This window comes from Mauremys reevesii, linkage group 2 (genome assembly GCF_016161935.1).
Source record: "Mauremys reevesii isolate NIE-2019 linkage group 2, ASM1616193v1, whole genome shotgun sequence".
NCBI lineage: Eukaryota > Metazoa > Chordata > Testudines > Geoemydidae > Mauremys > Mauremys reevesii.
Window position 1 is genome coordinate 283,932,583 of NC_052624.1, and position 17,192 is coordinate 283,949,774.

The 17,192-nt window shown below is 47.3% G+C and overlaps 1 protein-coding gene across 1 annotated transcript in view; it reads left to right on the forward strand.

Moving 5' to 3' along the window:
- Positions 1-4,415: 4,415 nt before the first annotated feature.
- Positions 4,416-17,192, forward strand: part of LOC120397342 (1-phosphatidylinositol 4,5-bisphosphate phosphodiesterase gamma-1-like) — a 54,684-nt gene continuing 41,907 nt past the window's right edge. The window contains exons 1-4 of the mRNA XM_039523035.1: positions 4,416-4,556; positions 6,690-6,870; positions 9,231-9,420; positions 10,619-11,077. Coding sequence (XP_039378969.1) covers positions 10,858-11,077 — 220 coding nt within the window. The 5' untranslated portion in view covers positions 4,416-4,556; positions 6,690-6,870; positions 9,231-9,420; positions 10,619-10,857. The remainder of the gene's footprint in view (positions 4,557-6,689; positions 6,871-9,230; positions 9,421-10,618; positions 11,078-17,192) is intronic.

A 17,192-nucleotide genomic window follows, 5' to 3' on the forward strand; every position in this document is an offset into this window, starting at 1 on the left:
CTGAGGAGCACATGGTTCAGACAGACACATCCCTTAGGGGAGGATTTATAAAAGAGGATACTCTATATCCTAGTAAAGAGGAGAGAATAGAAATTGATAAAGGCCTGGTCTACACTGGGGGGGTGTCGATGTAAGATATGCAACTTCAGCTATGGGAATACCATAGCTGAAGTCAAAGTATCGTATTCCGACTTACCTCCCATCCTTACAGCGCGGGATCGACGGCTGCGGCTCCCCCGCCGACTCCACTACCGCTGCTCGCTCCGGTGGATTCCGGAGTCGACAGGGAGCGCGTTCAGGGATCGATATATTGCGTCTAGATGAGACACGATATATCGATCCCCGATAAATCGATCGCTACCCGCCGATACGGCGGGTAGTCTGGACATACCCAAACAACAGGTAGGAACTGAAGAGAAACAGTCACACAAAAGAGAGTCCCATGCAATTACATCACATGAAGACAGACAGCTAAATATTGACAAATGTTATAAGTGCTTGTATACAAATGCAAGAAGTCTAAATAGTTAGATGGGTGAGCTTGAGTGCCTTGTATTAAATATTGATATAATAGGCATCACAGAAACTTGGTGGAATGATGATCATCAATGGGACGCAGTAATACCAGGGTACAAAATATACAGGAGTGACAGAGTAGGTTTAGCTGAGGGCGGGGGGTAGCACTATATGTGAAACAAAGCATAGAGTCAAATATGGTAAAAATCTTAAATGAATCAAATGATACAATAGAATCTCTATGGATAGAAATTCTGTGCTGGAATAATAAGAGTATAGCAGTAGGACAATAATACACACTGTGAAATGCTCAGGGAGATTAGATAGGCTACAAAACAGAAAACCCAATAATAATGGGGTGATTTCAACAATCCCCATATTTACTGGGAACATGTCACCTTGGGATGGTATGCAGAGATAAAATTTCTAGACACCATGAATGGCGGCTGTGATGCTGGCAAACCAGCAGTCAAGTTAGGATCAGCGGGCAAGTAACCTGTGTATGAACCTTAAAGGCTTGACAAGAGGCACTGCAATTGTAATCTGGCCAATTCACTTGTGAGTGGGCATCAAAGAGATGCTAAAAGGGGTTAATAGGCTGCTGGCCCTTTCATTTGCGTTGATAAGAAATAAGAACTGTGTGTATGTTTATGTCTGTCTATATCCTGTAACTCTAATTAACCTTAAGATCAAAGATGTGTATATACTGCATGAATCTAATGAATATTACCTATATTGTCTTCAGCTTATCTATCCCTGTTATAATGAATGGCCAGCAATTGCCTTATGTAAATCAGTGTAGTTGGATTATGCATAGGTCAAGAGGAAATCGAATGTTAACTTCAAAGGGTGGGTTGTGCTCAAAACACTTGGCAGCCTGTTTCAGCTATAAAAGAAAAACCTGGGGCAGGATCCTGCCATCTCTGATCTGCTGAACTTTAACAGGGAAAGTTTGAGCCATTGGACAGCGAGCCCCAAGTAATTACTTGGGATGCCCTGAAAAATTCATGGAAGGACTCCAACAGACTCCCCATCTAAGCTACCATCTGGACTCCAATCTTTTGGATGAACCAGAGAGATTTATTACAAACTGGCAGATTTAACCACACTGCTATCATCCTGATCTACAGACTGACATCAACTGTAATGGATGTGATTCATTTTAACCTCTTGCTAATGCTCTTCCTTTTTAATATTAATAAACCTTTAGTTTTAGTTACTAAAGGGTTGGTTACCAGTATGGTTTTTGGGTAAGAACTGAAGTATATTTTGACCTGGAGTATGTGTCTGGTTCTTTGTTACTAGAAGAACCTAATATATGTGATTATTGGTTTTAAAAATAATTTATCACAGAAATCTGGTTTGTCTGGGTGGTACATGAGGGGCTAGAGGGCTTGAAGGGGACTGTCTGTGGCTTCATAATAACTAAAATAGTATTTTGGAAGTACTTATTTGTTATTGGCTTGATGAAATTTTATGAGAGAATATACCACCAGTTTGGGGAACATGCCCTGTTTCCTGGCAGTCTGACCTGAGACTGCGCTCTGTGCTGTGTCCCATACCAGGCAGCATGACAGCTGCTTCTTGCAGCAGCTAGTCCTGGAAACCATAAGGGAGGAGGCAATTCTTGATTTAGTCCTAAGTAGTGCCCAGGATCTGGTCCAAGAGGTGAATATAGCTGAACAGCTCAGTAATAGTGACTATAATGTAATTCAAGTTAACATACTTGTAGGGAGGTGTAATAGTCCGCGGAAAGGGGCCAGTCAGGCCATAGCCAGGCTTCACTGCGGCCCTATCAGTCTCCGGGTTCTGGGTTTTGGGGTTCTGCCCTCAAGCAGGGCAGAACAGAAGGCACACAGTTCCTGCTAGGAGTCCCAGCCCTCAGTCAGGGCGGGACAGCAGACACTAGGTCTAGGCTCCGGTCCTGGCCGAGCTGAGCAGTTATAGAGTCAGTAAGCCCCAAGCCCTAGGGCGGGGCAGCACACCAGAATCCAGGGCTCAGATCCCACTACAGGGCTGAGCAGCAGTCTACGTCTGTAAAGCCCAAGCCCTAGCTCAGGCGGGGCAGCAACACAGCAGTTCTAGCTCAGACCCTCAGGTAGGGTAGGGCTGAGCACACAAAGTCACTAGTTTAAGCCCAAGCCCTCAGTCAGGGCGGGGCAGCAACACAGCAGTTCTAGCTCAGCTCCTCACAGCAGGGCTGAGCACACAAAGTCACTAGTTTAAACCCAAGCCCTCAGTCAGGCGGGCAGCAACACAGCAGTTCTAGCTCAGCTCCTCACAGGGCTGAGCAACAATAGTCCCAGGGGCTCAGGTCCTTGTCTCAGGAACTGAGCAACGATAATAGTCTTAGGAAGCCCAGGCCCTTAATCAGGGCAGGGCAATACAAAGTAGTTCAGGGCTCAGGTCCTTGCATCAGGAGCTGAGTAATAACAATAGTTCAGTAATCCCCAGCCCTAGGTCAGGGTGGGGCACCAAACAATAGTCCCAGGGGCTCAGGTCCTTGTCTCAGGAGCTGAGCCACAAGAGTCAGTAAGCCCCAAGGTGGGGCAATAAACTATAGTTCAAGGCTCAGGTCCTTGTAGCAGGAGCTAAGCAGCGGCATCAGTCTCAGGAGGCCCAGGCCCTCAGTCAGGGCAGGGCAACAAACAATAGCTCAAGGCTCAGGGCCTTGTAACGGGAACTGAGCTATGGCAGCAGTTCAAGAAGCCCAGGTAAGTGCAGGCTTCTCTGCCTGAACGCTAGTAGGAGGGGGAGGCTGCCACCCATGAGTGGGGTGGCAGGGGGGACACAGGCCCACCCACTCCACTGTGTCCCAGCCCGGGGCCCTAACAGCGGCGTGGATCCGCTGCAGTCAGTGGGGATCCTGGCCGCAACACACTGACATGGGCACGTCCGTGCCCTCAGCCGGACAGGGTTCGGCTACCCCCGGGCTGCATTCCATCTCCCCCTCCTCGGGTACCTGCTCGTCGCTGGGCTCGGCAGCGGGGTCCCATATCATGGGCTCCTCGGTGAGCTGGAAGCGGTCTAAGTCGGGCTGCTCCTCTGGACTCGGGTCACAGGAACGCTCGGGCAGCTCCTCGGGGTACCGGGCTCGGGGCAGGCTCGGCCAGTCCACCTCGGGGTACCTGGCTCGAGGGAGGCTTGGTCCGTCCGCGTCCGGGTACCTTGCTCGAGGGAGGCTTGGTCCGTCCGCGTCCGGGTACCTGGCTCTGGGCAGGCTCGGCCGGTCAGGAGCCTGAACAGGAGCGTCCGTCCTCTCCGGCCGCTGGGCTCTAACTGAGGGTTGAGGCCGGGCTTTTATACTTCCTGTCCCGCCCCTTGACTTCCGGGGGGCGGGAACAGGTGGCGGTGGCTCCGCCCACTGAGGCGGCTCCGCCCACTGAGGTGGCTGTTCTGGTTCCTCTCTCTCTGGGCCGGTCGGGAGCCAGGCCGCCTCACTACAGGAGGGAAATACCAAAGGAACCAGTCACCATAGCATTTAACTTCAAAAGGGGAATCTACACAAAAATGAGGAGGCTAGTTAAGCAGAAATTAAAAGGAACAGTCATAGGAGTGAAATGCCTGCATTCTATATGGAAACTTCTGTAAAACACCATAGTAGAGGCTCAGATTACTTGTATACCCCAAATTTAAAAGAAAAAACTGTAAAAGGACCAAAAAATGACACCATGGCTAAACAACAGATTAAAAGAGGCAGTTGGAGACAAAAAGAGATCTTTTAAAAATTGGAAATCAAATCCTACTGAGGAAAATAGAAAAGATCATAAACTCTGGCAAGTCAAATGTAAAAGTATAATTAAGCAGACCAAAAAAGTATTTGAAGAGCAACTAGTAAAAGACACAAAAACTAACAGCATTTTTTTCTTAAGTACATCAGAAGCAGGAAGGCTGCCAAAACAATCCACGGGGCCACTGGATGATCAAGATGCTAAAGGAGCACTCAGTGATGAAAAGGTCATTGTGGCGAACCTAAATGAATTCTTTATATCAGTCTTCACTGCAGAGGATGATTCCCACGTCTTCACCATTCTTTTTAGGTAATAAATCTGAGAAACCGTTCCAGATTGAGGTGTCATTAGAGGAGATATTGGAACAAATTAAACTGTAATAAGTCACCAGGACGAGATTGTATTCCTCCAAGAGTTCTGAAGGAACTCAGATATGAAATTGCAGAACTACTAATTGTGGTTTGTAACCTACCACTTAAATCAGCTTCTATATCAAATGACTGGAGGATGGCTAATGTGACGGCAATTTTTAAAACAGGTTCCGGAGGCAATCCTGGTAACTACAGGCTGGTAAGGCTAACCTCCATACCAGGCAAATAGTAAAGAACAGAATTATCAGACACATAGATGAACATGATTTGTTGGGGGAAGTGTCAACATGGCTTTTATAAATGGTAAGGCATGATTTCCCATCTATTAGAATTCTTTGAGGGAGTCAACAAACATGGACAAGGGTGATCCAGTGAGTATAGTGTACTTGGACTTTTAGAAAACCTTTGTCAAGGCCCTCACCAAAGGCTATTACGCAAAGTAAGCAGTCATGGGGTCAGAGGGAAGGTCCTCTCTCGGATCAGTAACTGGTTAAAAGACAAAACAAAGGGTAGGATAAATGGTCAGTTTTCAGAATGGACAGAAGTAAATAGCAGTGTCCCCCAGTGTCCTGTACTGGAACCAGTGCTGTTCAACATATTCGTAAAGGATTTGGAGAAAGGGATAAACAGTGAGCTGACAAAGTTTGTAAATGATACAAAATTACTCAAGATAGTTTAGTCTCAAGCAGACTGCGAAGAGTTGCAAAGGGATCTCACAAAACTGAGTGGTCAACAAAATTGCAAATGCAATCCAATGATGATAAATGCAAAGTAATGCACACTGGAAAACATAATCCCAACTAGACATACAAAATAATGAGGTCTAAATGGAATAATTGTTGATAGTTCTCTGAAAACATCTGATCAATGTGCAGGGGCAGTCAAAAAAGCTAAGAAAATTAGGAACCATTAAGAAAGCGATAGGTAATAAGACATAAAATATCATAATGTCACTATATAAATCCATGGTACATCTACACCTTGAATACCGCATGCAGTTCTGGTTGCCCCATCACAAAAAAGATATATTAGAAAGGGAAAAGGAACATTGAAAGGCAACAAAAATAATTAAGGGTATGAAACAGTATCCATATGAAGAGAGATTAAAAAGACTGGGACTGTTCAGCTTGGAAAAGAGATGACTAAGGGGGGATATGACAGAGGGCTATATAATCATAAATGGTGTGGAGAAAGTGAATAAAGAAGCATTGTTTACCCTTTCACATAACACAAGAACTAGGGGTCACCCAATTAAATTAATAGGAAGCAGGTTTCAAACAAACAAAAGGAAGTACTTCTTCACACAATGCACAGACAACCTGTAGAGCTCATTGCCAGGGGATGTTGTGAAGGCCAAAAGTATAAGTGGGTTCAAAAAACAATTAGATAAGTTCATGGAGGACAAGTCCATCATTGGCTATTAGCCAAGATGGTCAGGGATGCAATCCCATGCTCTGGGTGTCCCAAAGGTTATGACTGTCCTTCAGTCCCAGCTTCTGTCCTCACTGACGTTTGCAACTCCTCCTCATTTGGTATCATCCAAGAATTTCATTAACATGCTTTTGACTTTTTCTTCCAGCTCATTAATGTAGATGTTAAATATGAGTGATGGGTGATAGCAGCAACCACAATGCAGCATTCAACCTGGGACAGAGAACAATTCTTGTGAAGTGTTTTATCTCCCAGGACCACACCTGCTATGTTCAGACCAATCAGCTGCTTTGCACAGAGGGGTCTTTTCTACTGAGCTGCTTGACATTAAGGCTATGTCTACACTAGCATTTTTCTCGGTAAAACTTTTGTCGGTCGGGGTGTGAAAAAAACACACACTCCTGGTGTGGACAGCACTATGTCGGCCGGAGAGCCTCTCCTGCCGACATAGCTAACGCCGCTCATTGGGGGTGCTTTAATTATGCCAGCAGGAGAGCTCTCTCCCGCTGGCAAAGAGCGGCTACACGGGAGACCTTACAGCAACATAGCCTAAGTGCCCTTTAATTAGGGGTAAGAAGCTTTCCAGGTTTCCTAGATTCATTCCTGCCTTCTTCTCTCTGCTTCCTCCCTCACTTCTCAGTGTTGCTGTGCACGTTAATCTGGAAAAACCCAGTCAGTACTTGGAGGAGGGGTCGCCACAGAAAACCCAAGGTGCTGCACGGAGAAGTGAGGTTGGTAGAAATCCTCGCCGTGAGTCAGTACCGAATGACCACCTCCCAGAGAGTGCTGTGCTCCAGGAAGGGCCATCTTTTGGCTGAGAGGTAAATCTATGGCTCTGACCATTTAGGTAATTAAAGAGCCAGTGATCGTTAAAGCCGAGAGTTCTACCATTTATCTTGGCAAACCCTGATCTGTAATATGGAGGCCCGGCCTGCACAGACTGCAGGTTTCACGATGCACATCCAAGGGCTGCAGGGTTTCCCGGGCAGAGTCAGCTCCCAGCTGCAGCACATGGAGCACATGCAGCCAATGGTGCCTCTTCTTCTCCTCCTTACACTTGGAGGAGAGAATGTGGGAGGCTGCTCTGGGCTGTGTCATTCCCCAGCACTACCATCCAGATTCACCCCCACCAGCCCTCCCCATGCTCCCTTTTCCCTCTCTAACCCCCACACCCATCAGATCCTATCAACACCTTGTTCTCCTCTGTATCCCTTTCACCTCCTTCCATCTCAGCCCCCCAAAACCTCCAGATGCCTCTGGCCCCTTCCAACTCTGAGGGGTTGTGGGAGAGAACCTCCTACCACACCTTCTCAGCCACCGCTGCTCTCAGTGTGCTGAGGTGAGGGGAGTCAGGTGAGAACAGTCACCTGTGAGGGCAACACTTGACAGCTCCCTCCAGGATAAGCCTTGTTCCAGGGTTCCTCCAGTCTGGATGCCATCTCCTCCCTGTCTCTCACCCCCACCTCACTTCCCTGCCTCTCCGTGCAGCCCCAGTTTTACTATTTTTTTCTTTAGACTGAAATACTAATAAAAATACACTTCTACAGGAGATTACATACCCTGAGCCTTGATTAATCTTACTACACCGTGTGTAACACAGCCAGCACCATTGAAAGGCCTTGCCTGTATTTCCATGCTACTGGTGCAAACACTATTGCAAATTCATTGTGTCTTTGTAGTCAAAGTCCATCAGGTTCCCCCTATAATGCCCCACAAACGTCATCCTCCATCTCATAGGCACTGACCCCCCGGGTGCTCCAGGGCTCAAGCACCTGCTGAAAAAAAATAGGGGGGGCTCAGCATCCACAAGCCACAATGGGTTTTTTTACGTAATAAATGTTATTAAAGATGTCGGCTGGGAGTTACTTTGCCGTAAGCCGACATTTTACGATGGCCCCAGTAGGTGGCAGGAGCACTTACAGTGAAACTGGAAGGCAGAATTATTAGACTCGTATTAGGGCAACCATATTTTCCCAAAGGAAAATGGGACGCTGCATGAGGCCAGCCCGAGACCCCTGTCCCCCCATGCTCCCGCCCCAGCCCTGCCTCCTGCCATGAGACTGGCAGGAGCCCTCCCACCCCACCTGTGTGGGGCCGGCCCGAGGCTCCCCTCTCCCCTCCCATGCACAGGGCCAGCCTGAGGTCCTCTGCCACCTGCCCTTGCATGAGGCCGACCTGAAAGCTCCCCCTGGCACAGGACCGGCCCGAGACCTCCTTTCTCCCGTCCTGTGTGTGACCAGCCTGAGACCCTCCCTTCCCCCTCAGGGGTAGGGATAGCTCAGTGGTTTGAGCATGGGCCTGCTAAACCCAGGGTTGTGAGTTTAATCCTTGAGGAGGCCACTTAGGGATCTGGGGCAAAAATTGGTCCTGCTAGTGAAGGCAGGGGGCTGGACTCAATGACCCTTCAAGGTCCCTTCCAGTTCTAGGAGATTGGTATATCTCCAATTATTACCTATTACCCCCATCATGTGGGACCAGCCCAAGACCTTCCCTTTCCCCCGCCGTGCGCAGGGCCAGCCCGAGGCCCCCCTCAACCCCTTGCACACAGGACCGGCCCAAGACCCCCTGCCTCCCACCCATGCGGGGCTGGCCTGGCCTGGCCTGGCCTGAGCCGCTCTCCAGAACCCTCCCTCCCACGCAGGGCTGGAGTTGTCCCCCGCCCCTGCACGTTCCTCCATGCCCCGTTAGGGGTAGCACCCTACTGGGACGGCTGGGAGAGGGCTTACAAAAGGGACTGTCCCAGCCAAAACGGGACGTGCGGTTCCTCCTAACTAGTATATCGCAATTCACAGTTAGGGAATGGAAGTGGGTAGGGCCAGGTTGAAATGGATACATTTGTGTTCAAAATCAACCATGGTAAACCTTCAGGAACCCAGCATGCTTCAGCAAATACAGGATCATCTGCTGCAACAGTGGGCGAGCCAACCGCTGAAACTGCTCCCATTAGTTCTGATACCAGCGAGAGCAAACAAAACACAAAAGAAAAACGAGGCAAAGGAAACTACAGCGTGACATGTTCTTGGACATAGCTGTATAGAAAAATGTAACAGTCTCCAGTGTCGTTTTTAAAAACTGAGGGGCATGAACATTTGCGCACTGTGCTTCAAGAGTACTGCAAATGTATAAGAATCCTTCTCACTGTACCTGTACCATCCTGCACTATGGAATGCTCATTCTCCAGCCTCAGAAGACTTAAAAATGATCTCCGGTCATCAATGGGACAGATGCGACTGAAGAATGTAGCTGTCCTTAACGTGCCTCAAGACCATACCAGGGAACTAGATGTAAATACGATTTCTGACAGTTTCATCCAGAAAGCTACGAGAGACGTAATGTCTTTAAACTGGGATGTTAGTGAAGACGGCTTGTGGGTGAGTGCAATGATTTTAATATACTGTAATTCATGATCATGTAATTGTATAGTTCATTACTATTTTAATAATGTTTAAATAGTTAAGATACCAATGATAGACTCATATTCAATAACTAGGATATGGAAGAAGTGTAAAAATATGTTGAAAATAGCCTTCCCCAAAACTGGCAGAGTCCCCCCCGCTTCAAAAGCACTCATCTGCAAAAGCAAAAGTCAGCCTCTCCAGATGTACGAACCATGTGAACAGCAGCATGTCCCATGCGGCTTCCCAACCTAGCCTTCCTTCCCTATCCTCCAGAGGAAGCAGGTGCTTTCTGCCTCTAGATGTCACTCTCCTCCATCTTTTCTTTCTCTCTTTCTATTTTTCTTTCTCCAAGATCCTGCAATTTTTTTTTAAATTCCTTTCTGATCTCTTTCCGGCCATGTGTGATTGCAGTTTCCTCTGGGCGTCCATTTCACCAGCCTGAAATTAATCAGCAACAAGAGGGAGAGAGAGAAAAGGGTTGAGAAACACCCCATGTCATCTTGATCCCCAAGCAGAAGCAGAGCAGCAGCCCACAGGAATTCACACCAATACTCCCTCGCCAGGATCTGCAGGCAGGCTCCCTGACTGTGATCTGCTGGAGCAGGGGGAACCCCACATCCTCCAGATTCCCTGCCAGAAATCTACTGGACCAACTCCTCTTCATTCCTCCCCAGGATCCGCAGGAAAAGCCATCAGGAGATCGCCCGTCCCTCCTCCACTCCTGCCCTCCCCACCCCCAGTTTGGAGGAGGTTGCTCTTTGCTTGCTGAGGGGGAATTCTCTGAATCTGGCTGGACAGTTTTTTTACTTTGCACCCTCTGGGCTTCTTTCCTGCATCTCTTCCACCACTGACAGTAAAACCCAGCCTCGCAGAGCTCTGCAAGGGGCTGTCCCTCCATGCCTCCCTGCAGCGCCAACAGCTCCAGCTCCCATGCATGGATTGTATGGATTTTGTGTGTGTAAAGGGGCTGCTGTAATTTCAGCCTCCTCGACCTGCCCTGGTTGGATTATTTTTTATAGCTCTGATTTGAAAAGCAGCCACCAAGCCTTCCTGCCTGCCTGATCTTTCACTGCTGCAGCTGCAGCTGTATTATAGCAGGGAAGCCTCATTCCTGGGTTGCAGAGAGAAGGTTGCAGGATCCTTCAATCCCACCCCCTTCCTCTTTCCACAGCTCCGAGGAGAGTCCTGGCTCTTTGCAGCATATGTGGTGCATCGGAGTGGAAGCCAGCACCAGTAGCCACTGCAGCAAAGGAAGCACGTGTCTCGGGTGATTTGGGGGAAAGGAATTGAAAATAAGAGGGTAGATTTTGTTTCTGAGGGTCTTGGCTTCATTTCCCAAAGGCTCGTTCCTTTCATGAATGACACAGATCCTGCTCTGTGATTCCTTCAGGCGATGGCCATGCAGTAAAGATGTCAGTGTCCAGGCTGAACAGTGTCAATGGGTTTTTGGAGGACTCCAGGATGGAGGTTGGGGACATGGGGAGGACCCTCAGGAGTTTGGAAATTGGGACCGTGCTGACCTTGTTCTACCAAAAAAAGTCCCAGAGGCCAGAGAGGAGGACGTTTCAGGTGAAGCTGGAGACCAGGCAGATCATTTGGAGCCGGACGCCTGAGAAAGTGGAAGGAGACAGTGAGTATATTCCGCATCGTGGCGTGAACCAAGAAAATGTCTGTCTCTAAAGCTAACTGTCAAATGCCTCTCACTAGGGGAGCTGGGCTTGGTGCAGCTCGTCCAAGATCCCACGAAAATCCAAGCTGAATGCACTGGCTTGTAAATCTCTGTGGGGAGGCAGCCTGGCCTAGTGGATTGAGAACCTAGGAACTCCCCTATTCTAGCTCTGGCTGGGCTCTGCCAGTGACTTGCTGCATGGCCATGGGCAAGTCTCTAGATCTTAGCCTGTAAAATGGGGATGGTGGCTTTTGTGAGGGTTCACTGGTTAACATTTGTAAAGCTCTTTGAAAAGTGCTATTTACATGTTATGTTTTATCAATCGCTGTGGTGATGGCGGCTTAATGATCGGTCATAGCACCTTTATTCTAAGCAATGGTACGAACTTTACTGGCGGTACCAACCATTTGCCCAGGGATTGTTTCGCTAGCCACAGAGAAGCAGCAACCTCTGGAGCGGAATGTGGCATCTGTTCCGCTGCAACAGTCACTGAAGAAGAATGCAGCATGTAAGTGCAGGGGGATTTAGGTCAGGAGCATGTAGTTACTTGAGTAGGGAGGTGGCCAGGACACCAGGGTTAACACTCCCTCCCTGACAAAAAGCACCAGGAGATCATTAATAATCACGAATGGCCATGACCTTTGTTTACATAGCATCCTAAAGAGGGCTCCTGCAGCAGCACTCCGTCTCCTAGCACCACCCCAGGGCACTGGCTCTGCGCCGGGGAAGAGCGCCACTTACTTCACTAGCAACACGCCACTGCCTGCAGTGGCCCCGAGTTTTCTCCTTGGAGGTTCTCCACTCAAGCCGTGACCTAGCCCGGCCATGTTTAGCACATTGTGCCTGAGCAGATGACTGCGTGAAGGGTCTGGGCTCCTCTTTTCACCTGCCTGCCATTTAATTTTCAATAAGTTCCCTTGTCTCACTCAACCACCACAATCCCCATCCTCTCCCTTGGCAGCTGCATACTTACAGCCTGTAGAGCACATGCAGCCACTCTGTCATCTCCTCCTTTCTGATTGCCCTTGGCGTCACTGCCGCAGTTCCACTGAAGATAATGGAATTGACGGGTGAGCGGGTGGTGTTTTCCTGCTTTGCCTCATTTATGCCCTTCCCTGTGCTTTAACCCACCCTTCTTCTTTCTAGTCCCTTCCACTCTGCTTGCCCTCTCATCTTTGGGGGGGGGGAGGGTACTCTCAGCTCAGCATGGCAGATTCACTCTCGTAGCGCATGTTACTACTAGGGGGAATTGTGTGGGTCGTGCAGAGTTCAGAAGATAGTACTTGCTCATCTGCCTCCTGTGTGTTGCTTACTTAGGGTCTAATTCATCAGCAGCAGAAGAGGCAGGTATTTTCCCTCTGTCATGCTTTAAATGGCCAATCCCATCCCTTATTCTTGAGAAGTGGTTGCAGCCAGCCATGATTTTACCCAGGAAACCAGCACATGGTTATGGAGATAACACTAACCCTCCACCTGGAAAGCCCCACTGGGTATGGAGTCCCTTTAAAGTGCAGTTATCCTCTGAAAAGTGGCTGTGAAGGAATGATCCCTTCTTACTCAGCAGATCTGCTCCCCCTGGGTATATCAAAGTCAGAGCTACTTGCTTTAGTGACAAAAATAAGTGTTTACTACTTTTACTCCTTTCAGTCCTTAGACCCAACACAGCTCTGGGAGAGGGGGCTGGAGTCATGCATCGTCAACAGGATTGTTTAAGTTCCACTTGCAGGGTCAACTGTGCATCTTCATTGCTTTCATGTCCTGCTTTAGTTATATCTTTACAACCCTATTGCCCTCAATGGGGTTGCACAGGTAGAACTTAAGGGATAATTTGAAAACAGTGAAATTGCACAGGTGTGAGGACAAAATTTAGCCTGAAGAGTCATTATCATGGCTGATGATGAATGAACCAAAAAGAACCCAGCTTGACTCTCAGATCCCAGGGCAGTAGATAGAAAAATATCTTTTTACTTGGAAATGTATAGAATTTGTTCTGGACTCGCTGAGAGATGATAAATATGGATTGCTTTTTATGGTGATTTTTGAGCGCAGAGATGTGCTCTAATGGTCAAATTGGATATTTGCAAAATGCTGCAACATTCAACAGATCAAAGTGCTGTGCAAACACTAATTAATCTACCCATAAAGCAGCCATAGGTGGTATGTAAATAATAATAACCCAAGTTTATTAATGGCGAAACAGGTACAGAAAGACTTGGGCCTTAACTTTCCAAAGTGTTCAGTAATTTTGGGTGTCCAACTTGAGATATGTACAGTGAAATTCTGGCCCCACTGAAATCAAGGGGGGGTTATGCTCTTGACTTCAGTGGAGCCAAAATTTCCTACCAAGAGTCTCACTTTCAGAGATGCTGAAAACCTACAATCCTAAATAAAGTCAATGGGAACTTCTAGATTTTGTTTGCCAGAAGTTGGAAGTGGACTACAGGGAATGGGTCAGTCTCGCTTTTTGAATCTGTCCCTCCTTGTTTCCAGTCAGTCTGTGAACCCCGCTTTGTTCATGGGTTTTATCCCACAGAATGGCGCCCTCAGTGTCTGATACAAATCGATTCCCTACCTCCAGCTGGGAGATGTGGAAGGAATTGGCATCACTAAAACCAATGAGTCCCTAACTTTTGAAATGGGGAGCAGGAGGGTGAGTTGAGGACTTCCAAGGCCATGAAAGAACCACGGCCTGCGCCATTTGATTTTCCAGAATAATTCTTGGCCTGTCATTAAAACCTTGTCTACACTTGTTGCAGTGTGTAGCATATGCTGGAGCTTTTCCCCACTGTCTTCCCCCACCAGAGCCTTTCCCTGCTGCCAGAGCCTTTCCCTGCAGTGGGGAAAGGCTCCATCAGCAGGGAGGCAGCTGGACACTCCACTGCTAAAAATAACAGCATAGACAATGGAGGCACTGTTTGGGGACGTAGAGAGCCATGTAGGGTATATACGCTAAGGTTGTGGCATGTCTTTACTTGTCTGAATGGTGCCTCGCTGTCTACACAGCTATTGACACCCGTACTTTGGGGGCATGCAGTGTAGGTACTCTGCATGCTGCCATAAGTGTAGACATTGCCTAAGAGTGTCTTCCCTTTTAGGGTCTCAAAGCACTTTGCAACTGATCCTTGTGGCCCTCCTGGGAGGTGAGTCATTAGCGTTAGCCCCACTACACACAGAGCATGAGAGACTCAGCCAAGGTCACACAGCAAGTCAGTGGCAGAGTCCAGAATCAAACCCAGCTCCCCCGGAATCCCAGCCCTCCACACTAGTCACTTGATCACACAGGCTTCCGAACAGCCTTCTCTCGATTGCCATGCAGGTGAGATTTCAGGAAAGAAGAGAGACTCTTGCGTCTGCTTGGCCTGCTGGTGGTAGCATGGCTATATTCTAGCACCGAAGTGGTGATATGTAGCGTGGGCAGCAGTAGATTGCTCTCGAGCCCCTGTTTTTGGCAACTGAAGCAATAGCATCAGTGTCGTAAGTGACCCTTTGCTGTTCTGACAAGCATTTGGAAAGTCCCTTCATAGCACAGGTTTCACCACGTGGAACTGATTAACCACAAACTTCCAATATCCCACGGCTGTGACCTGGACCACGAGCAAGCACCAGACCTAGGCAACTTGACTTCGAAAACGCGGGTGAAAATTAAATCTCCAGTACCCTTCTCTGAATTGGTAGCTGGTAACCTCCTCCTATCGCTCCTGTTCAAACAAACATATGCGTCCCCTTACCACACGGAGAATGGGATTACTGTCTGTTTGTGCACAGTAAAGATCCCCTTCCCTGTTTGCTTGCTTGTATGTGGGCAGTGTTGTCTAGTGATTAGAGGAAAGGACAGAGTCAGGCTTCCCAGATTCAATTCCCAGCATTGCCAGTGACTCACATGTGACTGATGGGCAAGTCACTTATGCTTTCCGTGCCTCGATGTCCCCATCTATACAATGGGGCCAGTAAAACCCGCCTCACAGGGACAGCTGGCATCTTGATCATAGTAACAAATTCCTCTTACACGATGACCTGTCATTGGCCCCTAAAGTGATGCTGAGAGATGTGAACTTCCCATGAGATGACCCCAGGCAGTGGTTTCCCCAGGAATTGAAATTAGGCGGGGTGTTCAAATTTACGGGGGGGGGGGGGGTGTCCGGGCCAATGAGATATATAAAAGAGATATGAATAAAGTAAATTTTTTGTTAGGATAATGCAAATTTAACATAAGGATAATTCAAGTTTTAAACCAAAAAACATAACTGGTCTAGATTTCTAAAAAAATACGTTTAAAAATGTATTTAATTTAAATTGACTTTTGAAAAGTAAGCCATGATGGGATAAGAGGAAAGTCCTCTCATGGATCAGTAACTGGTTAAAAGATGGGAAACAAAGGGTAGGAATAAATTATCAGTATGGAGAGAGATAAATAGTGGTATCCCTGAGGTGTCGGTACTGGGACCAGCCCTGTTCAACATGGGTAAACAGTGAGGTGGCAAAATTTTCAAATGATACAAAACCATTCAAGATAGTTAAGTCCCAGGCAGACTGCGAAGATTTAAAAATGGATCTCACAAAACTGGGTGACTGGGCAACAAAAAGGCAGATGATCTTCATTGTTGATAAATGCAAAGTAATGCACATTGGAAAACAATCTCAACTATACATACAAAATGATAGAGTCTGAATTAGCTGTTAACACTCAAGAAAGAGATCTTGGAGTCATTGTGGATAGTTCTCTGAAAACATCCACTCAGTGTGCAGCGGCAGTAAAAAAAAAAAGCGAACAATGTTGGGAATCATTAAGAAAAGGATAGATAATAAGACAGAAAATATCATATTGCTTCTATATAAATCCATGGTATGTGCACACCTTGAATACTGTGTGCAGATCTGGTCACCCCATCCCAAAAAAGATATATTGGAATTGGAAAAGGTACAGAGATGGGCAACTAAAATGATTAGGGGTATGAAACAGGAGGAGAAATTAAAATGACTGGGAATTTTCACCTTAGAAAAGAGACGACTAAGAGCGGCTATGATAGTGGTCTATAAAATCTTGACTGGTCTGAAGAAAGTGAATAAGGAAATATTATTTAATCCTTCACATAACACAAGAACTAGCAGTTACCCAATGAAATTAATAGGAAGCAGGTTTTAAAAAAACAAAAGGAAATACTTCTTCACACAACATAAATTCAACCCGTGGAACTTTTTGCCAGGGGATGCTGTGAAGACCAAAATTATAACAGGATTAAAAAAAAACTAGATAAATTCTTGGAGAATAGGTTCATCAGTGGCTGTTAGCCAGGGTGAGGAGGGATGCAACACCATAAGTGTCCCTAGCCTGAGTGTCCCTAGCCTGTTTGCCAGAAGGTGGGAATGGAATAATTACTTGATGATTACCTGTTCTGTTTATTCCCTCTGAAGCACCTGGCCTTGACCACTGTCAGAAGACAGGACACTGGGCTATATGGACCACTGGTCTGACCCAGTATGACCATTCTTATGTAAAAATTAATTATTATAATAAAAATGTTTAGTACAGAAACTCCCCAACATAATGACGTCTCAAGATAGCAACGATGTGAGATAACAACCTTGGCAAATACTGCATTTTAAAAATCTTGGCCCACTAGGAAACATATTTATATAAGTTTCCATTCCCAGTCACAAATCTAGCATTCTGGAGCAAAATCACTAAAATATAGTGCAACAAACAAATGTTTATTTAATGTGCCCCTCACTTTTCCCTCCACTGCACCCCACTTGTCCTTGGTCAGTGGAGACTCAGAGTTCAGAGGTGCTTTCATGTGAGTACACTTCCCAGGTGGGGGTCAAGAAGGCACCTTGCTCGTTCCTCCAGCTGCTCACTGTTCGCTCTGGCCACGGCTGTTCATTGTGCCACCGTTCACTCCACCGCTCTGTTGCCAATGGCCCTGCGCAGTCACCTTCTGCTGCCACCTGCCACTGTGACCGCTGCGAGTTGGTCTCTTGAGGTTCCACCCGCTCTCAGTGATTTCAGCTGAGCTCTCAGTGGGGGAATCTCTCTGCTAGTGCAGTCTGGGCCATCTCTTCCACAGAAACACTGTCC